This window comes from Lithobates pipiens, unplaced genomic scaffold, assembly GCF_037356315.1.
Source record: "Lithobates pipiens isolate NorthernLeopardFrog02 unplaced genomic scaffold, aLitPip1_a1.2 Scaffold_8, whole genome shotgun sequence".
NCBI lineage: Eukaryota > Metazoa > Chordata > Amphibia > Anura > Ranidae > Lithobates > Lithobates pipiens.
In genome coordinates this window covers 104,621,044-104,646,208 of record NW_027507903.1, presented here as the reverse complement: position 1 = coordinate 104,646,208, position 25,165 = coordinate 104,621,044, and the positions used below count along the sequence as shown (strand labels likewise).

The window sequence follows — 25,165 nt, the reverse complement described above, 5'->3', positions numbered from 1 at the left end:
ACCATACTATATGCCCGTACCCTCCTCTTTGAAGAGGTTGAGCGGTGTCATATTTCTACTGGGGCTGCTTATTATGAGGGGCTCCCACCATCCCTGTGCTGTGCTGAATTCCTCCTGGGGCTGTACCTCTGCTGTGCATATTTTGAGGTGCTCCCACCATCCCTGTGCTATGCTCATTATGAGGGGCTCCCACCATCCCTGTGCTGTGCTGACTTCCTCCTGGGGCTGCTTATTGTAGGGGCTCCCACCATCCCTGTGCTATGCTGACATCCTCCTGGGGCTGCTTATTATCAGGGGCTCCCACCATCCCTGTGCTATGCTGACATCCTCCTGGGGCTGCTTATTGTCAGGGGCTCCCACCATCCCTGTGCTGTGCTCATTATGAGGGGCTCCCACCATCCCTGTGCTATGCTCATTATGAGGGGCTCCCACCATCCCTGTGCTATGCTGACTTCCTCTTGGGGCTGCTTATGGTGCAGGTGTCAGTGCTGTATATCACGGTGCTGGTGTGAGTGCTTTATGTCACGCTGCTGCTGTCAGTGCTGTATATCATGGTGCTGGTGTGAGTGCTTTATGTCACGCTGCTGATGTCAGTGCTCTCTATCAAGGTGCTGCTGTCAGTGCTGTATATCACGGTGCTGGTGTGAGTGCTTTATGCCACGCTGCTGATGTCAGTGCTCTCTATCAAGGTGCTGCTGTCAGTGCTGTATATCATGGTGCTGGTGTGAGTGCTTTATGTCACGCTGCTGATGTCAGTGCTCTCTATCAAGGTGCTGCTGTCAGTGCTGTATATCACGGTGCTGGTGTGAGTGCTTTATGCCACGCTGCTGATGTCAGTGCTCTCTATCACGGTGCTGGTGTCAGATGACTCTATCACGGTGCAGGTGTCATTGCTGTATGTCACGCTGCTGGTGATCATCTCCTGCACCCTCTTCTTTGCCTACCCTGGTCCCTGACCTTCCCTCTCCTCCATTGCCTTCATGCGCTCCACAGTCCTGAATTGTCACAACAATTTCCCATATAAAAAAAGAATGCTTGTAGTTGTTGATCCCAGATTCACCTCATACATGTGTTATGTGATTGGCCATGTGGTGGGACTATGTTTGCACAGCTATTAATTATTTTGTGGCTGCAAATTTGACCTGTAGGTTTGCGAAGTTCGCCTCCCATTGAAGTCAATGGGGCCCGCCGCGAACGTTCTGGTTCACGAACTATCGGGCACGTTCGCGAAACGTCCCGTCGGAAGTTCGTCCATCACTACTCCAGAGACTCCTCCCCATGCTGCTTTTTTTGTGTGGGGCCAAGGATAATGATCTCATGTATTTTTAGGGAAAACACCAAGCTGTGTGTTTTTTTTGTGGGGTCCCAGTGTGCTCAAATTAAATTTTTATTTATGTGCATAGGTAACTTAAAAAAATAAAACATAAACACAAAACACTTGGATTAATTAAATAAAATGTAATCTTTTTACAGAGACCTTTATATTTACTCCGCTGGTAAATCATCCTTGTTTGGAGATATGTGGAATGACAAGTCTGATTGCATTTCTGCTTCTGCCTGTTGCCGAAACTAAACACTGTCAGCCTGCCGGCTTCTTTGCCATTCTGGAGAAACCTTGTATTTTATCAGTTCATTCTTGGTGGAAAGGCAGATGGATGACATTAGTTCCCCCTCCGCCAAGCACTCAGGCCACCTCTTTATTTTAGCATCAAACGGGAAGTTGGGTGTACTACTGTTGGAACACAGCATAGCACACGGTATGTAGCTAATGCTACCACTGTAGATTATAGTGTATACATTTTTTAGTAAATAGTTTGGGAAAGCTTGGCCCAAACAAATTGCTTAAAGTAACAGGAAACCTGGAATTCTACTTTAAAGTGGAGCTTACATTACACCATAAACCAGGAACGCAATTTAATTAATTTTTAATATTCAAAGTAAACTCAATCCATTCATCCATGTTTTCGTGCTTTATTTCTGAGAAATTACTTTAATCACTTAAGATCCGGACCATTTTCCAGCTAAAGGACTAGGCCCCTTTTTTGTGATTCGGCACTTCGTCGATTTAACTGACAATTGCGCGGTCGTGCGACGTGGCTTCCAAACAAAATTGGTGTCTTTTTTTCCCCACAAATAGAGCTTTATTTTTGTTGTATTTGATCAGCTCTGCGGTTTTTATTTTTTGCGCTATAAACAAAAATAGAGCGACAATTTTGAAAAAAATGCAATATATTTTACTTTTTGCTAGAATATCCCCAAAAAATATATAAAAAAACATTTTTTTCCCTCAGTTTAGGCCGATACGTATTCTTCTACATATTTTTGGTAAAAAAATCTCAATAAGCGTATATTGGTTTGCGCAAAAGTTATAGCGTCTACAAAATAGGGGATAGTTTTATGGCATTTTTATTAATAATTTTTTTTTTTTTACTAGTAATGGCGGCAATCAGCGATTTTTTTTTGTGACTGCGACATTATGGTGGACACGTCGGACAATTTTGACACATTTTTGGAACCACTGGCATTAATACAGCGATCAGTGCAATTAAAGATGCACTGATTACTGTACAAATGTCACTAGCAGTGAAGGGGTTAACCACTTAGGGGCAGTGTAGGAGTTAAGTGTGAGTGTGTGTGTTTTTTTACTGTTGGGGGGCATGGCTTGGCATGTGATGTCACTGATCGTCTTTCCCTATAACAGGGAACAGACGATCAGACAGCTACACTAGGAAGCACGGGGAGAGGTTTGTTTACACAGACCTCTCCTCGTTCTTCAGCTCTGTGACCCGATCGTGGGACACCGGCAGCGATCGGATCCCGCAGGTCCCGCAGCCACGGTCACGGAGCTCAGGACTGGGTCGCGACTGCACCACCGGCGGCGTGTGCGCAACCCACGCCGATGTACGGAATGCAGAATGGCACGGCTGGGCACAGGCACATCCAGGTATGTTGCCCTTTAAGAGCCCAGCCATTCTGCTGACGTACATCGGCGTGAGCTGGTTAAGTGGTTAAAAAACACCCCAAAGCATTTCTGCCCATGGCCATCTTGAGGAAGGGCAGATGACTCATGTACCATTTACTTTCTGGAATCCATCTTTCTGTTGCTCAGGTATGCAGGCAGTAGGGTTTACTTTGCTAAAAAAACAAAACAAAAAAACATCCTTCCCTCCTGAAGACTTCTGGAATGTATGACCTGATTTCCTTGCGCTGTGTAGCAGACACAGAACCCTAGATCTTGTGGTTTCAATCCTCTCTCTGGATAATTAATGACAGGTCCTGTTACGGCCAGAAGGACAAGTAAAACAATAATGGGCTCATTCACATCGACAAAGAGAAAACTCCATAGCGTAATCCCATTTCAAACTGATTTATTCAATTTGGATTCCCCCCTGTAGGACATACACTTACAAAAATGCGAATTCAAACAGGCATATAAATTAAGTGATAGCGCCAATGGGGTGCATGACTTTGTCTCCTTCCACCTGCAGCACGGCTTTCCAATGTTAGTGGTATCCCCGAATGGCATGTTTACATTACTACTGGTTGTCATATAGCCCCACCACCATTCAGGGATACCACTAACATTGGAAAGCCATGCTGGAGGTGGAAGGAGACAAAGTCATGCACCCCATTGGCGCTATCAATTAATTTATATGCCTGTTTGAATTTGCATTTTTGTAAGTGTATGTCCTACAAGGGGGAATCCAAATTGAATAAATCAGTTTGAAATGGGATTACGCTATGGAGTTTTCTCTTTGTCGATGTGAATGAGCCCATTATTGTTTGACTTGTCCTCCTGGCCGTAACAGGACCTGGTGGTAGAAGAGACCTTTTCTTCTTTAGACTTTGCTAAACATTTGATGTGAAGTGTTTACATTTTTGAAGCAGTTATTTGGACTTTAATCTTGCATGCACTTTCACGATGGCCCACCCGAAATAGTGGGAATGTGTCTGATCATGTAGCGCTGCCTTAATGAATGTTTTGTTTGTTTTATATATAAAAATAGGTGACGCTTTAAAATCCTTTTATAGGTTACCAGTTTAGGGTTAGGCTCAATTCACATCAATGCATGTTGCTTTTGAGCTTTTCTACAGTGCTTTTTACCATATTTTTACCATCATTTTGCCCCAATTAGCAACTTTTATTCTTTTTTTTTTTGTTTTTTTTTTGGGGGGGGGATTTGTCGTTGGGCAGATTGAAAAATGCAAAACGTACTACAACGTACTACATGCTTATCTGAAGCTTCTCCATTGAAATCTATTAAACCAAACCAAGCAAAAAAGCACCGTTTTGCATTTAAAGTCCCTGACACCTTCCAAAAATGCAATGGCACAAAAATTAATTGAGGGAACACATGTTAAAAAAAAAATGTCTTTAATTTCTGCAAAAAGCATGAAAAACGCATTGGTGTGAAAACAGAGAAGGTCTGGTGTTAAAATGATTTTCAGCTCTCTGATGTTTGTGGTGATGTAGTCGTCATTTACATATGTGTGCGGGACCTGTGCGTTCATTCACATTTGCATGTGAGCATGGGGGAATAGGAGCACTTCAGAAAGGATCAACATAATTCCTTGTGATAGCATGAGAGGTCTTGTTTATGGAGACATTTGGGATCTATTACACAACCAGGGGCGGACTGACCATTGGGCCACTCAGGCACTGCCCGAGGGCCCCGTGCCATTAGGGGGCCCCCATCAGGGTTGCCAGCCTCAGTAAAACCAGGGAAAGTATGTCAAAATCTGTGTTTTTTTTACATCTGTCTCTGAAATGTCCTTTACCGACATCCTTTTGGTCTAAAAATCCTTAGATTATAGCTACCCCACCCCTCCAGTACCTTCTCAGCCAATAGAAACATGTCTGTGTATACTGTGTGATTGTATACTGTGTGTGTGCGTTTGTGTATACTGTGTGGCCCCATAATGTCTGATTGCCTGGAGGGCCCCATAATCTCCTATTGCCCGGGGGCCCCATGAGTTGTCAGTCCGCCCCTGTACACAACAGATCTCTCCTCTGGCCTCCAAAGCATCTGATTAAATCAAGATCGGTTTGACCAGATGCTTGTTTAAGCTGATAATCACTTGTTTACATGGACCGAAAACCCGGAAGTGAGGAAATCCTTGTTGCTTATGGTTTCTGATGTCATGCAGTGAGAGAAACATCAGTTGTTCCTCTGACTTTGTCCAAGGACTTGGATTCCACCGGTCACATCCTTAACGGGCTCCTTCGGCCACTTGTAAAAGTTTTTAAAAGTTTTATATTGTAGGGAATAGTGGTTAAACAAATAATACAAACATTTCCAGTTTTACACGCTACCCAGAAAAAAAAAAAACACCACATATTACACTGTGTGACAATTTGAGTTAAAAACAAAGGTGTTGCATTAGTTTGCAAATATATGTAGAAGCCGCTTTGCTGTGGAGCCTCTTTTAGACCAGTGTTAGAGACCACACTAGAATTAAGGAACTTGACGAAGCAAAGTGGCTTTCATATTATATATATTTGCAAATGTATGAAACTAAAACGCCTGTTTTTAGCACACATGGTAAAAAGTGTAATTTGTTTCAGTTTTTTTTGCTGGCTATATAGTTAGTTAGTTTGAAAAAAAGACACGGCCCATCTAGTTCAACCAAAGAAATAAATAATTCAATAATTATTTAAATGCATGTAGAATACATTTATTGCAATGGTCACTGCTGCATATAAATTACATTTTTTACAAAGTTTTTATTACAAATGTAGTACTGACAAACATTACATATAATGAGGTACAAATAAGTATAAAAGATTGGCGTTGATTAACTAAAACCAAAGCGTGCAAAATCTGGTGCAGCTCTACATAGAATCCAATCAGCTTTCAGGTTTTTTTGTTAAAGCTTAACTGAACAAGCTGAAGTTGGAAGCTTAAGTTGGAAGCTGATTGGCTACCATGCACAGCTGCACTAGATTTTGCACACTTTGGTTTTAGTAAATCAACACCATAGTGTGTTTGGTAGCCTTGACTGCAACACCCAACAAAAGATATTTCAAGTTATTTTTCTATAACTTCTAAATGGCAAATCGTTCTTTGAGAGACAAAGTCTACTTCTCCCATTGGCTAACATGTTGGATTTATATTTTTCTATAAATCATTTGTAATCCACCGATTTTATAAATTAACATATAAAATAAATATTAAAAATAGTGTTTTTTTAACTCTCCAACCTGATCCGACCTTTTCATATAGTCATCACACAGGCTCAGAAAGTCTTAATACAAATTATAATTATTCAAATCCTGCATTAAGATAAAAAAAATAACACCAAAATAAATTATAGCGCTTTTTCTGTGTGCTTGACCTTTTTTTTTATAACCGAGATGAACAAATATTCTGTGGTCTAAAGGAGACGAAAGTTGAACTTTTTGAAAAGGGTGTGTCCTGTTACAACTAGCATAAAAGTAAAAAAGCATTTCATAAAAAGAACATCATTCCAACAGTCAAACAGTGTTCTGACTTTTCCAGGTAGTCATCACACTGGCTGAGAAAGTCTTAGCCCTTGTACACACGGTCGGAGATTCTGACGGAATGTGTCCTATCGGACCGTTTTGCCGGATATTCCAACTGTGTGTGGTCTCCATCGGACTGTTTCCGTCAGAATATCCGACAGACCAACTTTTCCAACTTGCCGGTAAAATTTTCTGACAAAATGCTCCGATTGGACATACTCCAATCATGTGTAGCCTACTCCGACGGACAAAGTGCCACGCATGTTCAGATCAAATTCCTAGACCAAAGCTATTGGCTACTAGCCTGAACGTAGTCCCGTCGTAACGAAATAATGTCATCACGTTATGTACAATCGGATTTTCCGACAACTTTGTCCGACCGTGTGTGTATGCAACAGTTTCGGCCAAAATCCGTCGGCCAAAATCCGTCAGACAAAATCCAACGGATTTGGTTGTCAGAATGTCCGACCGTGTGTACAAGGGCTTAGGCTGGGTTCACACTGCTGCGATGCGGGAACGCTGCAAATCTACTGCGGGTTCCCGCATTGCATGCCTCCCGGCGGCAGTTCACACTGCCCTATGCGAACTGCTGGGAGTGTCAGTGAAAAGTTAATGACACCCCCAGATCAGTTCGCATATTGCAGTGCGATCTGCAAACTCGGACAGGAATCGGATCGCATGGGGTGAACACCCATGCGATCCGATTCTGCTGCGGACCAAAAAAGGGTCCTGTGCGAGTTTGGGCTGGATGTGATGCGAATTCAGCCATACTATCTCTATGGCTGAACTCACATCGCACAGAGATCGGATGTGATTTGCACTGCAGTGTGGTGCGAATCACATCCGATCTCGTCACCGCAGCAGTGTGAACCCAGCCTTAATACCAATTATAATTATACAAAACCTGCATTAGATAAAAAAAAGTAACACCACAATAAACCATTGTGCTTTTTTTGTGTGCTTGAACTATAGGATTTTTTTTTTTTTTTTTAAATGACGGAGATAAATAAAGAAGAACAAATGACCGTGTATCTTTAGAAAAGAAGCAGATGGATCGTCTTAGTGATGGTATGCTTTGAATAAGGTGCAAATGCATAAAGTCTTTGAAGCATCTCTTGAATATTTGTTAAAATAGGGATACAATTTTCCATAACAAAAATATCATGAGACATGAATACTCCAGCTCTTGGGGCAAAGTACGATTCATTATCGAAGACAGACTTGCTGAGTATGAAACTTCCAATTTATACATGAAGTTTCAGAAATATGCATCATTTTCCATTCTTGGTGATCAATGTGATAGATCATATGAATGGCTCTGGAGAAAAAAATGAGATAAAATTAAGTAAATTCAAACTAATAATTTGTTATTTAACAAGCATTTCTTAGCGGTAGGGACCATTCAGATCATGAAGTGCGAGTCGCACATGCGCAGTAGGAAACAGGCTGTGAGGCCGCAAGGCTGTTGGTGCCTGCACCCAGAGGCTTCGGGTGAGGACATCATGGGCTCCGTGAACAGGTGTCTTTATATTAAAAGTCAGCAGCTGTAGTTTTTGTAGCTGCTGACTTTTAATAATTTTTTCCAAGGGGGAACTCCGCTTTAAAATGGCATTGTCTGTGGATGACAGATGGGGGTTGATTTAAAGTGAAAGAGGCTGGTCACAAAGTTGCACTTCGCATGGGGATTTTTCCCAGAGCTTAGTGAATGTGATAAAAAAAAAATTCAAATTGCAAAAAGTACTCAATCATGACCAAGGAAATCAAACAGTACTTTTGCTTGCACATGTTTGGATGATAGAAATCAACAGAGCTTCACATCATTCATTTTTCCTACGCAAAGTGAAAATTTCCCTGCAAAGTGAACAACCCATTTGCCTTTAAATGTCCATTTTTATTAACGTGTATGTCCAGGCCTTAACCATATTTAACTCCAACCCTTTTCTTCCTCTTTAGAACATGTCCCATAATTCTTTTTTTACCTTCTTCCTGTAATAAAAAATACCTTTTCCTTGATGCCAACATGGCAACATACTAGTTATAGGCTCCGCCCCTCTTCCACTCCCTCGGGACCAGTGAATAGTATAAATTAAAGGCCTAGTTAGGCCCCACCCCATTCTTATTTTTTTCCCCTCATACTTCCACGCACCAGTAAAGAGTAAGCAGTACTATGTCCACACCTCTGCCTCCGCGCAGCATCCGGCAGGGTTGAGCCTCTCCCAGTTCGAAGGCCCAGCGCTTGGGCTGCTAAATTGCGCTAAACAGCCTGGGAATCCCTTCTGTGGGTCTTGATGGGGTCCGGTTTCCTCTTTAGGAACTAAATCTACCAGTAAGTGTCTGTGGGATGGGGCTTGGGGGGGGGCAGCTAGTTCATTCATTTCACTCCTTTGGTCCCTTGTATCTCACAGGGCTGCCTATCCTTTTTGTTTTTCTTTTCTGTCTTCCTGTAGGTTTGCCTTTTTTTTGCCTTGATCTTTTCCTTTTCTGTGCCTTCTTTGGCTCCATTTTTTTGATTATGTTTGCCCTTTTGCTTGTTTATCTTGTGCTGTACAGGCATACCCCACTTTTAAAGAACACAATGGGGTTTATTTACTAAAGCTGGAAGGTGCTCACTTCTGCATAGAAACCAATGAGCTTCTAACCTCCGCTTGTTCAATTAAGCTTTGGTAAAAACCTGGAAGCTCATTGGTTTCTATGCAGAAATGAGCCTGATTTTGCCCTCTCCAGCTTTAGTAAATAAACCCCATTGTGTACTCAAAAGTGAAGTATGTCTGTACTCTTTTCTCTATGCTGGAGGTGCTCTTGATTACATCATCGGGCTGCGCCGGTCTGCACATGCACACTAGCTGGCGGGAGTACCGACCACCATTTTTCTTTTGGGAAAAGCTGCCCTCTTGTTAATAATGAGGGTCAGAGTCACAGGGTAGATCTATAAATCTCCATGAATAATTAAAGGGACTCAAACAGTCCTGGGGGTTTGGTCAGGTAGAGTATACTTTTCCTGGCTCTGGATCATTCTTCACTCTGCTTCCTGGGACAGGCGAGCTTTCTTTCGATGCCCCCTGCTGTTTGTTTCAGGTATGGCCATAAAAAAAAAAAAAAAAAAAACTGTGTTTCTATATATGTGTGCATGCACATATTCGTATGTATACGTATGGGCAATAATTTCGCTTAGACTTTTGTTTAAAAAAAAAAAAAAAGGGAACACTTTTTAATTTTTTTGTTACCAATGTATATTTTTCTCTTTCATCTCTAAACCTTATGCTCTCTGCAATTTTTCTTTTCAGCTGTCCTTATTTTTTTCAGCTGGCCATCCTATTTGTCCTCAAACCATGAGTCAGTCACCATTTATGAAGAAGAACTTTAAATTCAAAAGGTAGGAGACCATCATGTGGAATCACAGACAGGCTACACTGCTTCTCACAGCAATTGCAAACTTAGGAGAATGTCTGAATCAGTTCTGCACCCCAAGGAAGAGGGGAAAAATGCCTTGATTTTCTCATTTCTCGTAATGAGATTCCTCTTGAGGCTGTCGCGAGTGAACAAGGAAGTCATATTCATTCCTCCATTTTGACAATGAGGGCCTTGAGTTTTTCATGGCCATTCATCTCATGAGACAGAAGCCAATTCCCTTTTGCACATACGCAGGCTGTGGCTGCAAACAGGATCACTGATAGGGGAAGTTTGAGAACCTAGCCTGCTCCAGTAGGATCTCTACCTTGTGGAGTGTGAGAAGGCACTTTACTAACAACATCTATGCCAAAATCTGGAACAAGTTTGTGTTATTTCTCACCAGGGCGAGATATTGATACTACTGCACCTCCGGTGACAGCTGTTCTGGACTTCTTGTAAACCAGATTAGACATGAGCCTTAGCCTATATTTCCTGACATTGCAAGTGTCGACTATGTTTGCAATAACAAGGCTTAAATGTGCTGGAAATCCTTTCATTTGCAAAACTTTTGAAGACAGTCAGGAGGTTTCCACCACAACGAAAGAGGATCCTTCTTAGTGGAATCTATCGGTGTTACTGGATTTCACATCAGTTCGACCGTTTGCTCCAACAGAACAGTGTTCAGTTTGTGACATTGCCTACTAGGCAGTATCTATCACAAGATCTTCAAGCAGAAGGATGTCTGAGATTTAAGCTCGGGGAGCTTCAGAAAAAGATATTGTTTTCTTTCCAGAAGGAGTAGACTTGTGTCCGGTAGATCATCTTGTATCAAGGTTAAGGACAGACCTCCATCACAGACAGTTAAGGACAGACCTCCTGAGACAGGATCACTCAGGAGGGTCACTTAAATTGGATGTGTCCAGAACTTGAAAGAAGTTTCTATCCGCAATTGCCGTTTACAGATCATGTAATAAGCCTTTTATCTTTCCAGCTGGAATTCATCAGGGAAAAGAGGCTACCTCCTGGACTCTAGTAGGCTTGGTCATGCATATAGGGCGAGGGGTCATGAACCTCCTTCAGCAGTGGATACATACTCTCTCAGAGCGGTTTTGGTCTCATGGGCTGGCTATTCAAAGGCGTCCATAGAATTCATCTGCAGGGAAGTATCATGGTCGCCCCAGGATACCCATTCAAACGTTATGGAGTAGATCTGGGTGTCTTGCCATTACTGGACTGCGGGGGAAGCTTCTGTCCCATTCTAATTAAAAATTATTTCGACAAGTAGAACCCACCCTGTCAGCTAGTTATTTATCACTAGTATGCTACCATGTTGGCATACCAGGAAAACGGAAAATTCTATCATAGAAATACTTACCGTAATTTTCCTTTCCTGACGCCAATCCATGGCAGCATATGGACCCACCCTTGCGTGTAGCTAATTACAAAGAATGGGGTGGGGCCTAACTAGGCCTTTAATTTATGCTTTTCCCTGGTCCTGAGGGAGTAGAAGAGAGGCAGAGCCTATCACTAGTACAGGCATACCCCCACTTTTAAGTACACAATGGGCTTTATTTACTAAAGTTGGAAAGTGAAAATTAGTCTCACTTCTGCATAGAAACCAATGAGCTTCCAGGTTTTATTACCAAAGCTTAATTGAACAAGCTGAGGTTAGAAGCTCATTGGTTTCTGTGCAGAAGTGAGCTTGATATTGCACTTTCCAACTTTAGTACATAAACCCCAGTGTGTACTTAAAAGTGAGGTATGCCTGTATAATTCCATGGATTGGCATCAGGAACGGAAAATTAAGGTAAGTATTTAATACAATTTTTAGTTTTATTGTTCCCCGTGACAGTAGACTTGTAGAGGCAACTTCTGGAACCATAGTTCCAACTAATATATACAAGCTCCCAGGGCTACTTCTACCAAGAGCCCTTTTCTTACACACAATGCGTTTCTGAGACAAGTCAGCATCATTGTTTTCCTGGAACATGAATCAATGGGGTTGATTTTCTAAAGCTGGAGGGTGCAAAATCTGGTGCAGTTCTGCATAGAAACCAATCAGCTTACAGGTTTTATTGCCAAAACGTAATTGAACAACCTGAAGTTAGAAGCGGATTGTCTACCATGCACAGATGTACCAGATTAGAAGTGCACCAGTTTTAGTAAATCCCCCTTATAGTGTGCATATAAATTGGAACGGGACAATTTGCAGAGGGCTGACAACTCTGGTTTCTGTGTAGCAAAAGCCTTGTGTTGTCTGCCCAAACAGGATTTTGGGAGTTCACTTAAAATCAATGTTTAGAGCAACAGGTATTTTTCTGTACTTGCAGTGCTTTTAAACACATTAAAAGCAGAGAAATGTGCATGCATTGGATAGATGTACGAAATATGCTTTTATTTAACGTTGCACATAAATGCTGGGTTATGTTTCTGACACTCACTAGACCCAGGGAACCTACTTGGATGAGTGGCAAAAGGTCTTGATTAATAAAGAACGTCCAATTAAATGTCACTACTAATAAAAGGTAATGCACGTTGGGACAAGGAAATTGCTTGAACAGTGAAAACCAAGAGGAGAGGCCAATGGAGAGCAGTACAGCACTGCCAAAGCAGTGGAGCTCTAATAAAAGTCCTCTAGAGCAATGTTTCTCAACTCCAGTCCTCAGGTAGCCCCAACAGGTCATGTTTTCAGGATTTCCCTCAAATGAAAACAACTGTGGTAATAACTAAGGCAGTGAAACTGATCAAATCACTTATGCCAAATAATGGAGAGCATGAAAACATGACCTGTTGGGGGTACTTGAGGACTTACAAACATTGCTCTAAGGTAAGGTTTAGATTTAAGAGGTAAAATATTTACTTACCCTATAGCTTGTCAAGCCAGGAATAACGCTCACTCCTTGCATGTGTTGATATGGTGGCTTGAGAGTGAAAGCACGGCGGAGCTTTGGACACATATCTGTTTTCAAAGACTAGAAATGGGAAAGAGTAAATTAATTACACAAAATCCACTGATTTGGACCATTGTTTATTATTAAAGTACAAGTAAACCCAGACTAAAGGACATTTAGCTTGCGCTCTGTAATAAACAATTGCTATTTTTTTTTAAATAAAATATATTATTTTAATAAAAGCTGCAGATTTAAACACATTGAAAATTACGTTTGAAATTGCTTTAACAGGTTACCTTTTATATGAGATTTCAGTGATTGGGTTCCCATATAAGCTAGTATTGAAAATGCCTGCAGCATGCATCCCTGCTTATCTCCATAACCAAAACATGAATGGTTACACCATGAATATAAGACGGTGCAACTACTACTAAAGATCATATCACTTCATGAATATTTGGTTGGCTCTGTATATATAATAGAACATCAGCATGTCTCAGGTTCTCTTCTCCTTTATTAACTAGAATGGCACTCACCAGGATTATACACACAGGGATGCACAAGATGGCCAAGATACACATAACAATGATGGCTACGGCATAGCCGGGGAAAGAACTCTCAGTAGGGGGAAATGTTGCACCAGCCATATCTGAAATATTAAAAGGAAAAAAAGATCATACCAAAATTATTAATTGAGTAGTCATTAAACATTCCCCACTGTAGGATTTATTATTTTTTTTAAGGTGATCAGCATTGTTAATGCCCCTTATTATACCAACTTCCATTTTCTCCACATCACCAATGGTTTCAGATCACATCTTCACTTAACAAATAACTTAGTGACAAATAGATATAGATATATCTATCTATATCTCTGCATATCTATATCTATATATACACACATACACACACATACAAACATACATACATATACACATACAGTAAGGATGGAGCACAGCTCTGAAAAAAAGATGGAGATCTCCTTCTATATGACATGAAAAATTAAATAAAGAAGGAGCAAGAAGATCTGTGCTTCATCCCATTTATCTGTGGATTATATAATAATAAGTATCTGAGTATCTGGGAGCCGCTGCATGTTTTTTGCACGGAGTACTAACGAATGGAGTGCATGTGTCTCACCATTTTTTTTTTCGCATGGTGCCATGAAGTCTAGAACACACTGGATAATGATTGTTCATGTTACATGGCTGTAATGCCTTGTACACACGGTCAGAAATTCGGACGGAAAAGGTCCGATCGGATTATATTGTCGGAAAAAACGATCGTGTGTGGGCTCTATCGGACTTTTTCCGTGGAAATTCTGACAGAACAAAAAAGGAGAGCAGGATCTCAAATTTTCCGACAAAAAAATCTGATCTGACTTTCGGAACGTTTGTAGAGTATTCTGATCGGACAATGTGCCACGCATGCGCAGATCAAATTACGAGACCAAAGCTATTGGCTAATAGCCTCAACGTAGTCCCGTCATAAAGGACTAACGTCATCACGTTATGAACTATCGGATTTTCCGACAGCTTTGTCCGACCGTGTGTATGCAACACCAGTTTCGGACAAAATCTGTCTGAAAAAATGTCAGATTTTGTTGTCAGAATGTCCGACCGTGTGTACAAGGCATAAGTGTCAAATCACTGGGGTAGAGATTTTAAAACAGCAATATATATGGGTGACAGATGTTTATGACTGCCACTTTCATTTAGAGATGGTTGTTCCAGTTTGATGTTGATGGGCTGTGCATGGCAGTGAATCAGCTCCTAACTTCAGCACAAAAAAAAAAATAAGAAAAAAAAATACCTGAAAGCTGATTGGTTTCTATGCAGAGCTACACCAGATTTTGTATTCTCCATTTTTTAGTAAATCAACCTCCGTGACTGTATATTGTAATAGAACAAGGTGTTTTCATTAATATTTACATCTGCCATCCCGGCAATCGTCATCTGTTTTGACATATTCCATGGTGATTGAATTAAGCTACCAAAGTAGCTGCCAGAATGAAACACTTTTAACATTATAGAACAAGTCCAGTGAAATGTGACCAACTAAAACCATGCAAGTAATGCCGCGTACACACGTAGCAGACTATCCGGCGGACTTAGTCTGGCGGACTTTCCACCGGACTGTCCGCCGGACTTTCCGAACGAGCTACGGCACTTTTTCAGCGGACTAATATGGCATACTAAGTCCGCCGCACTATCCGCCATACTTTTGAAATGAACAGACTCGCCCACACACGCGGAGGAAAGTCCGCTCATTTTGAGCGCGTCTCCATGTATCCCGGGGCCAGCGAAGGATGCGTCGCTGGCCCCGTCACCTGGTATGGACTTAAAGGGGGATCCCTACGCCAAAAAAAAAAAAAAAAAAAATCGGCGTGGGGGTCCCCCCAGGTCCATATCAGACCCTTATCCGAGCATGCTACCCGGCCGGCCAGGAAAGGGGGTGGGGACGAGCGAGCCCCCCCTTCCCCAAGGCACCCCCCCATGTTATGGGCACGCAGCCTGGTACGGCTCGGGGGGCGCTCACTCGTCCCCACCCCCTTTCCTGGCCGGCCAGGTAGCGTGCTCGGATAAGGGTCTGATATGGACCTGGGGGGGCCCCCACGCTGATTTTTCGGCGTAGGGATTCCCCTTTAAGTCCATACCAGGTGACGGGGCCTACGACGCCTCCTTCACTGGCCCCGGCTACCTGGAGACGCGCTCAAAATGAGCGGACTTTTCTCCGGGTGGGAAAAGTCCGTTCATTTCAAAAGTACGGCGGACTGGCACACACACGGCCGGATTGTCCGCCGAAATGCGAGTCCGGCAGATTGGAGTGCAAAAATACTTTTAGTCTGCAGGACTTTTGGGTAAAAAAAAAGTCCACTGGAGCCCACACACGGCGGGATTGTCCGGCGGACTTGAGTCCGCCGGACTTTTCCACCGGGTTGTTTGATCGTGTGCACGAGGCATTAGTATACTTCTCCTGGAAACTGTGTAAATAAAGTACCATGTAACTAATTATGTGTGCAAGAGTCTATGTAAAGGCACATTTTGCCCCAGTTGGAACAATTTAGAGGATTCTACGGGACAAAGAATATAACAATAATTCAGGGCATTCACCTCAAGCTTTTTTTATCTTTTTGCTGAAAATCGTATCCAGGTTACCTATTATCTGTTTAGCAATTTAGTCAATAGCTGATGTCAGAGCAAATTTTGAAGGTCATTTTTATACCCAGGCAGTGCTTGCATCTGATTGGATGAAGGGGCTGTTCAACTGTCAATTTAATGCCTGGCTTCTTCAGTATATCAATAGAAGTGATTTCCGTGGAGTGGAGCCAGTAGGGCCACTCATTGTTTTATTTTTTTACAGTTCATTAGGAAGCAGATAAAATTCACTCAGTGTATGGCCAGCTTTACACCAGTGGCATTATAAAAAAAAAAAAAAAAAAAAGGTTATTGACAAAGTGCAGTAACATAAGCCATTAATAAATGATTTGCAAGAAACCTGATCACAAAAACTGAATTCTGATTTTTTTTATATATATTTTGAATATTTCCAGTGCTCTCTGTACTACCTTAATAAATAAACCAAATTAATTAGATAGTTAAGCCCTGAAAGGGGCGAAATGCACCTGAGCAGTTTTTTATAAGTGTAGAACAGAGCTTGTAGCCATCTTTTACCCATTTAATTTAAATTTATGCAACAGGGAGTCTGTCAGCCGCCATTTTCTTGAAATCAGAGAGATCAAACGATACAGATTGGACTAGAAATAATTGAATAATAACTGCAAGTAAAATTATTGCAGTTGCCTTGACTTAATTTTCATACATCAAAGCCAGCCACGTCAGGTAGACCCATACATACCTAAAGTAAAAAATGTCCCTAAAGGGGGTACAGACAGCAAAATAATCTGATAGGCTTTTTCATCAACCCCTGCTTAGTTTTGGTGTTAGACATATTGTATCAACTATCAAGTAGTGACACAGAATGGTATTCAGGCACTTACAAATTGATTGAGGATCCAAAGTCAGATTGTAGTTCTGCAGAATGTTTTGGTTATTCACAATCTGTTGAGCCACTGCGGTAGATGTTGTGGCACCTTGAGGAAATGTCAGTTCTACATTACTAATTACTGATCCTGACCTGTATATGAGAGAACATAATACAAATTAGTTTGGCTAGGAAATCCAGCTTCTACACGACACAAATACTGACCTTTTACACGAAAAAAGGGACACATAAAACTGCTACTGATCTCCCCTAGTCTACCCATAACGGACCATATTTGGACAGGATCTTAGCTTTACCAGACTTGAAAATTTGGGTAGTTGTATGAAAACTGGAAGTTAAGTATTCCAAAACAAGAACAGCTAGTACCAGAGTAGATATACTAAAGCAGCCTTTTTCAGCCAGAGCGCCTTAAGGTTTCTTCAGGGGTGCCATGGCAAAATACCTAAAAATTGCCCAAAAATTGTATACAAGCCAGTGGGTGGATGAAGCCGGCCTTTTAGTTATACAAAGTCGCAGGCTTTCATTGTGTGCAATTACAACCTTCCAGCAGCCACTGTCTTAACCCCTTCGCGCCTAAGGGTAATACAAATCTAAATGCCTCAGCCCAATTTTGTGACTTTGACATGTATTAGTAAAAACTTACCGTATATACTCGAGTATAGGCCGACCCGAATATAAGCCGAGGCCCCCAATTTACCCCCAAAAAACTGGAAAACTTATTGACTCGTGTATAAGCCGAGGGTGAGACATGGCTGTCCATCCCTGTGTGTCCGTCCATCCCTGTGTGTGTGTCCGTCCATCCATCCCTGTGTGTGTGTCCATCCATCCATCCATCCCTGTGTGTGTGTCCGTCCATCCATCCCTGTGTGTGTATCCATCCATCCATCCATCCCTGTGTGTGTGTGTGTGTGTGTGTGTGTGTGTGTATTCATCCATCCATCCATCCCTGTGTGTGTGTGTGTGTGTGTATCCATCCATCCATCCATCCCTGTGTGTGTGTGTGTGTGTGTGTGTGTGTGTGTATTCATCCATCCATCCATCCCTGTGTGTGTGTGTGTATCCATCCATCCGTGTGTGTGTGTGTGTGTGTGTGTGTGTGTGTGTGTGTGTCCGTGCAGCCTTGTGTGTGTGTCCAGCCTACCTGTGTCCCAAGCCTCCGTCCCGAGCCGCCGTCGTCCCGAGCCTCCTCTGTCCCGTGCCTCCTCTGTCCCGTGCCTCCACTGTCCCGTGCCTCCACTGTCCCGTGCCTCCTCTGTCCCGTGCCTCCACTGTCCCGTGCCTCCACTGTCCCGTGCCTCCTCTGTCCCGTGCCTCCTCCGTCCCGTGTCGTGCCGATGGATCGCCGCTCTTCTCGGCGGCCATTCTACAATTCAAAAGCCGCGCCTCCGTCCTCCGCCTGTGATAGGCGGAACACTGAATTTCCCAGCAGCCTGTGTTCCGCCTATCACGGACATCCTCTCATACTCGTCCGTAGTATGAGAATGAACGGATGTCCGTGATAGGCGGAACACTGACTGCTGGGAAATTCAGTGTTCCGCCTATCACAGGCGGAGGCGGAGAAGGAGGCGCGGCTTTTGAATTTTAATGTCCGCCGTCTGTCTGCTCGATACGCTGATCGAGCAGTCAGACAGCGGTGACTCGAGTATAAGCCGAGGGGGCACTTTCAGCCTCAAAAAAGAGGCTGAAAATCTCGGCTTATACTCGAGTATATACGGTATATATATTGTCACAACTACTTTGTACATCCAGGTGAATTATACCTTGTTTTTTTTTTTCAAGACAAATTGGGCTTTCATTTGGTGGTAAATGGAAATGGATATCTCTTGCTTTTTTTATTATTAAAAGGAAAACTGGCACAAAATAGAAAAACATTTTTTTTTTTTAAATGTAGCTGTATATTTTTGGTACCACCATAACCTACTACCAAAGAACAACCCAAAATAAATTCTCATGCACCTGACAATCCCAGCGATACCACATATGTGTATGTTAGGTGTTACATGTACCCATATTAAAGCCCAGAAACAATAGTGCACATTTTTTTATCCTACCTAAAAAATGCTGAAACTGACACCGATACCAATTAAGAAAAAAAATTCTGTCTGCTCCAAAAAAATGACTGACCCTGACCCAAACACTAACCCTGGCACTGACCTAGATCAAACCTTGATCTAAGTATTTTTTTTATTATTATCAATTTTTTTTTTTTTTTTTTTACACACACAGTTTTTTACTGTGCAAGGATGGAGAAAGATAAAATATATCTATCTCCTCCATTCACAGAAAAGAAAAACACTGGGCAGGCTTCACAGTGACTGATCACCAATCAGAAGCTATCACGGCAAACAAGTGACCTGGAATCGGACGTTCTGGGTCCCGATCGTTAGTACAGGGCCTGCGGTTCATGGTGAGACCCTGGTCTCTGTGCTGAGAGCGGGCAGTGTAACGCACTGCCAGCATAAAGGGAGGAGCACAAATATGTGGCCCCATGGCAAAATGCTCAGTGCAATGGGGCTACATATTTGTGTTACATCGGCATGAAGGGGTTAACAACCAATAATGTCATTGGTTAATAAGGAAGACATCGGGCGCTTGCACACCATCCCTGTTTGCCACACCCCTCCCCTGTCAGAAACTGAGAAAGAAGAAAAACATTGGAATACTAGTCAGTAGCAGTGTGCAAAGGTATGTTTGCTTTGGAAGTATAAATCACCTCTAATGTTGAGGGTCCTACCTGTGGGGAAGTTGCGTTATGTAAAACTATATGTTTAGTTTTTTACATTTTAGAATGAGGTGCCTCAAAATTGATCAGAACTTTAAAGCGTGCCTTGAATGGAAAAAGGCTGAGAAACACTGTACTAAAGTACAGTTTGGGATCCTATATATAGTAATGTGGATATGAGTGAACAGTTTTACATGACTGGCCTCTCTTAATTGGAAGGTAAGATTCTTACAATACAATCAATTAAAGTTTATCCAAAGTAATTCAAAGAGAAGAAAAGGTAAAGAGAGAGAATTAAATAGCTGTAGATTAAATAGAATGTTTAAATTCACAGAATTGGCTGCTTTGAGCCCTCATTCCAGGTCAGGAAGCTGTATCTTGGCTTCAGATCAGGTTAAGAAAACAGGAAGCAACAGGAACCGGGAAGTGTGGGTCTCTGTGGACCACAGTGCTGGAACAGAAGTGGCGTCATATGCCTGTGGACTGCACAGGAGGGGTATGCATTTCTTCGACAGTGGTTCAGCTTCCTGACCTGGGATGAGGGATACCCTGGGGATGCAGAGCAGCCAATTCCATGAATTTTGATGACAAGAGCTGGTATTCACTAGGGATGAGCTTCGTGTTCAAGTTCGAACATACGTTCGACTCGAACATCGGCTGTTCGTCCGTTCAGCGAAGTCCGAACATTTTGGTCCGTTCGCGCCAAATTCGTGTGGCGCTCACGGCCCACAATGCACTGCGATGGCGCAGTGCATTGCTGGCTCATGATTGGCCAAGCATGCACTGTGACCCCGCATGCTTGGCCAATCGCAGCGCCAGCAGCGAGGAGAGCCATGATTGGCCACAGGCAGGATGCCTGTGGCCAATCATAGCTCAGGCTGTGTAGTGCACGCCCCAAACTATATAAGGCCGCCAGCGTGGCGGCCTTGTGTAGTGTGTTAGCGTCTGAAGCAGTGAGTGTTCTGTGTACCTATATCACTTGCCATCTGCAGGAGTTATTGGAAGTTGTGTGTGCCTCCAGCACAGCACAGTATACATCTGTATATACCCCTTTATCTCTGGTGTTCTATAATAAAGGCATCTGCAGGAGTTAGTGGGTGTTCTGTGTACCTTCAACACAGTACACACCGATCGTTTTCGGACGATTTTCGATCGTGCTGTTGTGTAGTGGTTGTTGTCTGCGTGCCCTGACCGCAGTATACACCGCTATATTCACCTCACCTATATAGCTAATGATCTATCTTTTATAATAGAGCTTGCAGTCAGTAGTGTTAGGAGCTTGTGCGTGCTGTCTGCGTGCTCTGTACCCCGTACATACCGCTATATCCACCTACATAGCTCTTCTCTATTTGAGACCACTTGCCATCTGCAGGAGTTATTGGAAGTTGTGTGTGCCTCCAGCACAGCACAGTATACATCTGTATATACCCCTTTATCTCTGGTGTTCTATAATAAAGGCATCTGCAGGAGTTAGTGGGTGTTGTGTGCCTCTAGCACAATATACACTACCCAACTGCTTTTTTACCCAACTCCCTTCAGGCCATTACCATGTCTGGAAGGCCAGCAAGGAGAGGCAGACAGGCGCGAGCCGATAAAAGAGGGCAAGCAGGCTCTGTGTCTAGAGACAACAGTGCTGGTCGTGGACGCGGTGCATTGTCATCAGCACGTGGCCATGGGACACGCTTGTCCTTCTTTTCGGAAGCTGGACATGTTGAGCCGCAACAAGCCAACGACTTGGAAGAGTGGATGACCAAGCCCTCTTCATCCTCCTCATCCTCTCTCACCCAGTCTCAGGGTACTAGCAAAGCAGCTGCCAACACATCGTCTTCCCTCCTCTCAATGTCATCATCAGTGACTCCTTCCCTAGACCCACCACGTCCTCCTGAGGAGTCTCCTGAACTCTTTGAGCACAGTGTTGGGTACATGCTCCAGGAGGATGCCCAGTGTTTTGTGGGCACTGATGATGACACTCAGCTAGAGGAAGGCAGTAGTGTGAGCGCAGAGAGAGGGGATGCTCAAGAAGGACAGCAATCTGGCAGTCATGTTCCACAAGCTGCAGCATACTGCCAGGTTTGCTACAGCGATGAAGAGGGAGGGGATGATGAGGGCACTGACTCCACGTGGGTGCCTGGAAGGAGAGAGGAGGAGGAGGAGGAGGAGGAGGAGGCACATGTCCAACGAGGCAGGATGCCCTCCGGGGGCCAGCTTAGGGGCAGCACACCGACTGAATCACACCGCAGAGCTCCGCCTGTGCAGGGCGCTGCCTCTGCGCGTTATTCTAAAAGTTCTTTGGTGTGGGCCTTTTTTGAGACGAGTGCATCAGATCGCACCGCTGCTATTTGCAACATATGTCTCAAGCGTAGCTCGCGTGGCCAAAACATCAGCCGCTTGGGCACCACATGCTTGACCAGACATATGTTGACCTGCCATGCAGCTCGTTGGCAAGCGTACCTCAAAGACCCACACCAAAGAACAAAGCGGACCTCTCCTTGCTCCTCATCAGCTGGCATCTCCAACCCCACTAGACCTTCAGTCCTCTCTGAAACCTGCTCTGAGAGGAATGAAGGTGTAGAATTAGGTGTGTCACAGCCAAGTGCTTCCGGGAACTCTGCTAGCGGTACACCCACGTCCGATTATAGCAGGCAAATGTCCCTGCCCCAGCTGCTGGACCAGCGAAAGAAGTTCACTCCCAGCCATCCACATGCCCAGCGGTTGAATGCTAGCTTGGCTAAATTGCTAGCACTTCAACTGCTGCCTTTTCAGTTGGTAGACTCGGCCCCCTTCCGTGAGTTTGTACAATGTGCGGTTTCTCAGTGGCAGGTCCCCAAACGCCACTTTTTCTCACGGAAGGCGATTCCGGCTCTCTACCGGCATGTGGAAGGCAATGTCCTTGCCTCGCTGGGCAGGGCGGTCAGCGGTAAGGTGCATATTACCGCTGACTCATGGTCCAGCAGGCATGGACAGGGACGTTACCTGTCTTTCACGGCCCATTGGGTCACTCTTCTGGCAGCTGGGAAGGATGCAGGACAAGGTGCAGTAGTGTTGGAGGTTGTTCCGCCACCACGCCTCCAAAATGCTACTATTGGTTGTGACACACCTCTCTCCTCCACCCCCTCCTCTTCTTCTTCCTCCATGGCCTCTTCCAGTGCTCTGTCCTCAGAACCAGCGGTGCTTCGTAGGCGTTCCAGGGGCTACGCAAATACGCAGGCAAAACTATGCCATGCCGTGCTTGCGCTGGTTTGTTTGGGGGACAGGAGCCACACTGGGGCGGATGTTTTGTCAGCTCTGCAGGGGCAGGCGGAGAGGTGGTTGATGCCACGCCAGCTTAAGCCAGGAATGGTGGTTTGTGACAATGGCACCAACCTCCTCTCCGCCCTCCGACAGGGACAACTGACCCATGTGCCCTGTGTAGCTCACGTCCTTAACCTGGTGGTGCAGCGGTTCTTGGGCAGGTACCCCGGCTTACAGGATGTCCTGAAGCAGGCCAGGAAAGTCTGTGTGCATTTCCGCCGATCATTTAATGCCTGTGCTCGGCTGGCTGAGCTCCAAAAGGAGTTGAACCTGCCCAAGAACCGCCTTATATGTGACATGCCCACCAGATGGAACTCAACGTTGGCCATGCTGCAGCGGCTGCACACGCAGCAGAGGGCCATCAATGAGTACCTGTGCGATTACGGCACCAGGACAGGGTCAGGGGAGCTCGGTTTTTTCTCACCACGCCAGTGGGGCATGATCAGGGATGCATGCACTGTCCTGTCACCGTTTGAGGAGGCCACAAGGATGGTGAGCAGTGACAGTGCATGCATCAGTGACACTGTACCTCTTGTCCACCTCTTGGAGCATACGCTGCATGGAATAATGGACAGGGCACTTGAGGCAGAACAGAGGCAGGAAGAGGAGGACTTCCTTGCCTCTCAAGGCCCCCTTTATCCAGACAGTGTTCCTGCTGTGCCACCCATCACACAGGAAGAGGATGAGGAGGAGGAAGAGGAGGAGGAGGATGATTGTGTCAGCATGGAGGTGGAGGCTGGCACTCAGCATCAGCAGCAGCAGCAGCAGTCTTGTAGGGATGATTTACAGTCCCAAGAAACACGTGGACTTGTACGTGGCTGGGAGGAGGTAGCTGCGGATCATGTTGTCCTTAGTGACCCAGAGGACTCCGGACCGAATGCCTCAGCTAACCTACGCTGCATGGCCTCCCTGATCCTGCAAAGCTTGCGGAAGGATCCTCGTATTCTTCGGATCAAGGAGAGGGACCATTACTGGCTGGCCACTCTCCTTGATCCACGGTACAAGGGTAAGGTTGCCGACCTTATCTTGCCATCGCAGAGGGAGCAGAGGATGAGACATCTCCGGGAGGCCTTGCAGAAAGGTCTGTGGAACGCGTTCCCAGAGACTGGGAGGTTACAAACTCCTGGTCCTGGACAACGTGTTGCTGAGGCATCGGTCAGAAGGAGCGGTGGAGAAGGTGGCTGTCTGACTGATGCTTTCAGACAATTTTTTAGTCCGCAGCCCCAAGGTATGATCGGTTCCAGCACCCATCGCCAGCGTCTGATTTACATGGTGCAGGAATACCTAGGGGCAAGGTCAGACTTGGACACCTTTCCCACCGAAAATCCTCTGGCTTACTGGGTCTTGAGGATGGATCACTGGCCAGAGCTTGCACAGTATGCAATTGAGCTACTGGCCTGTCCTGCATCCAGCGTTCTTTCGGAACGCACCTTCAGTGCTGCTGGTGGCTTTGTTACCGATCACAGGGTGCGCCTGTCCACCGAATCAGTTGATCGACTGACCTTCATCAAGATGAATCAGTCTTGGATCACCCACAGCTACCAAGCACCTGAAGCTGATGTAACAGAATAATTTGTTTTGAAATATCACATCCCTTCAAGACTGCCTATGCTGATGCTGAGTGACTGTCCTGTTATGTTGATTGTCTATCCTCTTCCTCCCCCGCTGATATGTTGGAAGAACATTTCTGGTTCTGGGTGATGCCATAAGTCCAATTTTTCTGCCCCTGTTTAACAGGGGCGTTTAATTACAATTTTTGATGCAATGCTTTGCAGCAGGGCTAATTCCTGCAATAAAACTAGAGTATATGGGAGAGGTTGCAGTGTGGTGGCACCAGCAGCAGTGCCTAAGGCCAAATTTTTCTGACCCTGTTTAACAGGGACATGTAATTACAATTCTTGATATAATATTTCACAGGAGGGCCCCTTCCTGTGCCCACCCAGAGTAACGGTGAGGACTTATAGTGTTGTGGCACCAGCACCACAACCACCAAAGGTCAATTTTTCTACCACTGTTCAACAATGGCATGTAATTACAATTCTTGATATAATCGTTCACAGCAGGGCGCTCCAGCGCCCACCAAGAGTCACTTTGAGGGCTTACAATGTTGTGGCAAAACCAACACCTTGTTCCGCCATTTCTGCAGAGCATATAGGGCAGGCCCCTACTTTCAAACATCCAACTTACAAACATCTCCTACTTGCAAACGGAAGGAGACAACAGCAAGTGAGATGAAAAAAGATGGACGACAAAACAAATTATACAGGGGTGATAACCCTTCCCTATGTTTTCCAAAAAGCTTAAAAAAAGTTTTTTTGACTGGAGCTACACTTTAAAAATGTACCAGTTGAAAATTACAAACAGATTCAACTTAACACAACA

At 44.3% G+C, this 25,165-nt stretch overlaps 1 protein-coding gene across 1 annotated transcript in view; it reads right to left on the bottom strand.

Annotated features, from left to right (window-relative positions):
• Positions 1–5,651: 5,651 nt before the first annotated feature.
• Positions 5,652–25,165, bottom strand: part of LOC143963016 (uncharacterized) — an 82,568-nt gene continuing 63,054 nt past the window's right edge. Inside the window, exons 17-20 of the mRNA XM_077472557.1 lie at positions 16,766–16,902; positions 13,302–13,414; positions 12,739–12,846; positions 5,652–7,802 (exon numbers count right to left, since the gene is read on the bottom strand). Of these exons, the coding sequence (XP_077328683.1) occupies positions 7,776–7,802; positions 12,739–12,846; positions 13,302–13,414; positions 16,766–16,902 (385 nt within the window). The 3' untranslated portion in view covers positions 5,652–7,775. The remainder of the gene's footprint in view (positions 7,803–12,738; positions 12,847–13,301; positions 13,415–16,765; positions 16,903–25,165) is intronic.